The sequence below is a fragment of the Lactuca serriola genome, chromosome 3 (assembly GCF_051521515.1).
Source record: "Lactuca serriola cultivar US96UC23 chromosome 3, Lser_US96UC23_V15, whole genome shotgun sequence".
In the NCBI taxonomy this organism is placed as follows: Eukaryota; Viridiplantae; Streptophyta; class Magnoliopsida; order Asterales; family Asteraceae; genus Lactuca; species Lactuca serriola.
In genome coordinates, this window is record NC_136410.1 from 139,333,625 (window position 1) to 139,337,874 (window position 4,250).

Below are 4,250 nucleotides of genomic sequence, written 5' to 3' on the forward strand. Positions count from 1 at the left end.
ATCTATACGGGCATGGGAACTAAAAAGTCCAAGTGTGTTACTCTAGTGGAGATAGATATGATGATGATTGGCGAAAACCAAAAAAAGAGTGTCTACCATACGACGAGTACAAGAAGGCAAAGGAGGAGAAATATAGGATGAATACAAGAGGGTTCTAACAAAAGGAGGAGCCGGTGCAAGAAAAGAAAATGGACTTTGAAGATATGCTCACAAGATTTGCAGCTTCATCCGAAAAAAGGCACAACGAAACTGATGCTGCAATTAGAGAACAACAAGCCATGATGAAAGAGCAACAAGCATTGATGAGGAATCAACAAGCTTCTATTCTTAACATTGAAAAACAGCTGGCCCAACTTGAATTACAAATCAATCAAAGATTACCAGTTAAACTTCCAAGTAATACCGAGAAAAATCTGAGAGGCGCCCAAATCAACATTGTGACGACTAGAAGTGGAAAGATAATTACCCCTCTAATACCCATCATGAATGAAGATCAAAAAGAGATGCAAGAGGAACATAAAGAAGACCCGAAACTGCAAACAATCGACTCGACTCGACGAGTCGTGGAGAAGGACTCGACGAGTCCACAGTTTGAACAGAAAACTGATTTCCCTTTGAAACCTTATCAACCTCTATTGCCATTTCCAGGCCAAGCTAGACAAGAGAAGAAAAATGAAGATTATCAAAAGTTCCTAGAACACATCAAATCCCTCCAAATCAACATGCCTTTCATAAAAGCGGTTGCAAAAATCCCTAAGTATGCAAAATTGTTAAAAGAACTACTCACAAATCAAAAGAAGCTAGAGAGGTGTCCAAGGTGGTGCTTAATGAAAATTGTTTAGCTGTAATGTTGAACAAGTTGCCAAAGAAAATGGGTGACCCCAGGATGTTGACTTTACCATACCAATTCGGGAACTTAGCCACCAATTATGCATTGGCGAATTCATGGGCGGGTGTTAATCTTATGCCATACTCTTTCTTTAAGAAGTTGAACCTTCCGGAGTTGAAACCTATTCGTATTCAAATTCATCTAGCAAACAAGATTGTGACATTTCCAAGAGGAATATGCAAGGACTTATTGGTCAAAGTTGATAAATTTGTATTCTCTGCGGATTTCATAGTGCTAGACATGGAAGAGGACCACCAAGTGTTGATCATCCTTGGAAGACCTTTCCTAAACACCGCAAGTGCCATAGTAGACATGAGAGAATCCAAACCAACCATTCGAATGGGGGATGAGTCAGTCACTTTTGGATTTGATAAGGCCATGAAGCATTATAAGTAAAGTGATGACACGGCCTTTTCGATGGACACTTTGGATGAGCTAATGGAAGAATGGAAGGAGGACAAATCAAACGTGCCCGCCATTGCCCTTGAAGATGACTTTGATGCTGAAAGAGACCTGAAAGAGATTGAAATAATTCTTGAAGATAGTGAATATGAAGAAATCATAAAAAGTATTGAAAAGGCGCCTCGCCAAGTTGGAGACACTAACTCGACTAGTCCATCCAAGAAATTGCGCTCAGACGATAATTTTGGCCTGGACTCGATGAGTCTCCTCTCTGGACTCGACGTGTTTAGTGTACAAAATACAAAATTAGAGCTAAAAACTCTGCCTGAACATTTAGAATATGCATTTCTCAAAGAAGGTGATCAAAAGGAATAAGTTTTTCATATTGCTCCCATAAGATAATTCTTGAAGAAGGTGCGAAGCCAGTAGTGCAACACCAAAGGCATTTAAACCCGAACATACAAGAGGTGGTCAAGAAAGAAGTTGTCAAGCTCTTAGATGTAGGGATAATATACTCCATTTACGATAACCCATGGGTTAGTCCCGTTCAAGTAGTTCCAAAGAAAGGGGGGATGACGGTCGTCACAAATGCGAAGAATGGGCTTATGCCTACACGAACGGTAACCAGTTGGCGAGTGGGCATCGATTATCGAAAGATAAATGACGCCACTTGCAAAAACCACTTTCCTCTCCCTTTTATTGATCAAATGCTTGAGCATTTATCAAGACATAGCTATTATTGTTTTTTAGATGGGTTTTCAGGTTATTTCCAAATCCCCATTGACCCAATTGATCGGGAGAATACCACTTTTACTTGTCCAAGTGGAAAATTTGCTTATCGACGCATGCCCTTTGGGTTATGCAATACGTCGATGAATTTCCAAAGATGCATGAAGACGATATTCCATGACATGGTGGAAAAATTCATGGAAGTATTCATGGATGATTTTTCTATTTTTCTCTCTTCTTTTCATGATTGTCTTGCTAACCTAGAATTGATGCTTGCTAGGTGTGAAAAGACCGATCTAGTATTGAACTGGGAGAAATGTCACTTTATGGTGAAAGAAGGCATTGTGTTAGGCCATAAAGTATCCAAGGCGGGGATTGAGGTGGATCGTGCGAAAATTGATACAATTGCTAAATTACACCCACCAACTAACGTAAAGGGCGTTAAGAGTTTTCTAGGTCACGCGGGTTTTTACCGCCACTTTATTAAAGATTTTTCAAAAACTACTAGACCTTTAACTCAACTACTTTTGAAAGATGCACCTTTTAATTTTTCTAAAGAATGTTTATCCTCTTTTGAAATTTTGAAAGAAAAATTGACTAACGCCCCAATCATTATCGCCTCAAATTGGAACTTACCGTTTGAAATAATGTGTGATGCAAGCGACGTTTCCTTAGGAGTTGTACTTGGCCAAAGGGTTGACAAGCACTTTCAATCCATTTACTATGCTAGAAAGATCCAAAATCCTACCCAAGAAAACTACACCACAACCAAAAAAGAGTTATTAGCCGTGGTTTATGCCTTTGACAAATTTCGTCCCTATTTAATTTTGTCTAAAACTACTGTGTTAACTGACCATTCTGCTATTAAGTACTTGTTTGTTAAGTAGGATCCTAAGCCAAGGTTGATCCGATAGGTCCTGCCACTTCAAGAATTTGACATCGAGATCAAGGACAAGAAAGGGATGGAAAATGTAGCTGCTGACCATCTTTCCAGATTAGAAAATCCAACAATGGAAGAGATGGATTACAAGGGTATTCGAGATAGCTTCCCGTAAGACTATTTGATGGAGATCATTGGGGAAGAACCATGGTATGCTGATATTGCAAATTACTTGGCTGACGAATTCCTTCCAAAAGGGCTCGCTCATCAGCAGAAAAAGAAGCTCTTTTCAGAAATTAAATATTCTTTCTGGGATGAGCCTTATCTTTTTAGGAGTTGTGCGGATAGGATTATTAGAAGATGTGTATTTGGCAAGGAAATTCGTGACATTCTAGAGCATTGCCACAATGTGTCGGCAGGAGGACATCATGGTGTACAATGCATTGCAATAAAAGTGTTTGATGTGGGGTTTTATTGGCCCACAATCTTCAAGGATGTTGCTGCTTACGTGAAGGAATGTGATGCTTGCCAAAGAACAGGTAATATTTCGGCAAAGAATGAAATGTCTCAAAGGAATATTCAAGTTTGTGAAATATTTGATGTTTGGGGTGTGGATTTCATGGGACCATTTCCTTCATCCAAAGGCAATAAATACATACTTGTGGAGGTGGATTATGTGTCAAAATGGGCAGAAGCGCAAGCATTACCAACCAATGATGCTAGGGTTGTGGTAAAATTCTTAAAAATATTATTTTCTGCATTTGGAGTAGCGAAGGAATTAATTAGTGATAGGGGAACCCAATTTGCTAATGACCAACTAGCAAAAGTGTTGCAAAAATATGGTATACGCCATAGATTTTTGACACCATATCATCCACAAAAAAATGGGCAAACCGAAATTATAAATCAAGCACTTAAAAGAATTTTGGAGAGATCGGTGGGTAGCAATAGAAAAGATTGGGCGGATAAAATGGATGATGCACTTTGGGCCTTCCAAACCACATTCAAGACACCCGTTGGAACCACACCCTATAGGCTAGTATATGGTAAAAAATTGTCATTTACCTGTGGAGCTCGAACATAAAGCCTATTGGGCTTTAAAAACTTGCAATTTTGAGACGAATGAGTTGCGTGCCAATCGAATTTTGCAAATGAATGCTTTGAAAGAATTGAGGAATGAGTCTTACACTAACTCATTGATTTATAATGACAAAACCAAAAGATGGCATGATGCAAGGTTGAAGGGTAATAAGGAGTTTGAAGAAGGGCAAAAAGTTCTTTTGTACAATTCAAGAATAAAGCTCTTTCCAGGAAAATTGCACACTCATTGGTCCGGGCCTTTTACAATCA

At 39.1% G+C, this 4,250-nt stretch overlaps 1 protein-coding gene across 1 annotated transcript; it reads left to right on the top strand.

Annotated features, from left to right (window-relative positions):
- Positions 1-847: 847 nt before the first annotated feature.
- Positions 848-1,285, top strand: LOC145095741 (uncharacterized). Its single transcript, XM_079033572.1, has one exon. The coding sequence runs from the start codon at positions 848-850 to the stop codon at positions 1,283-1,285; it is 438 nt and encodes a 145-aa protein (XP_078889698.1).
- Positions 1,286-4,250: the final 2,965 nt, after the last annotated feature.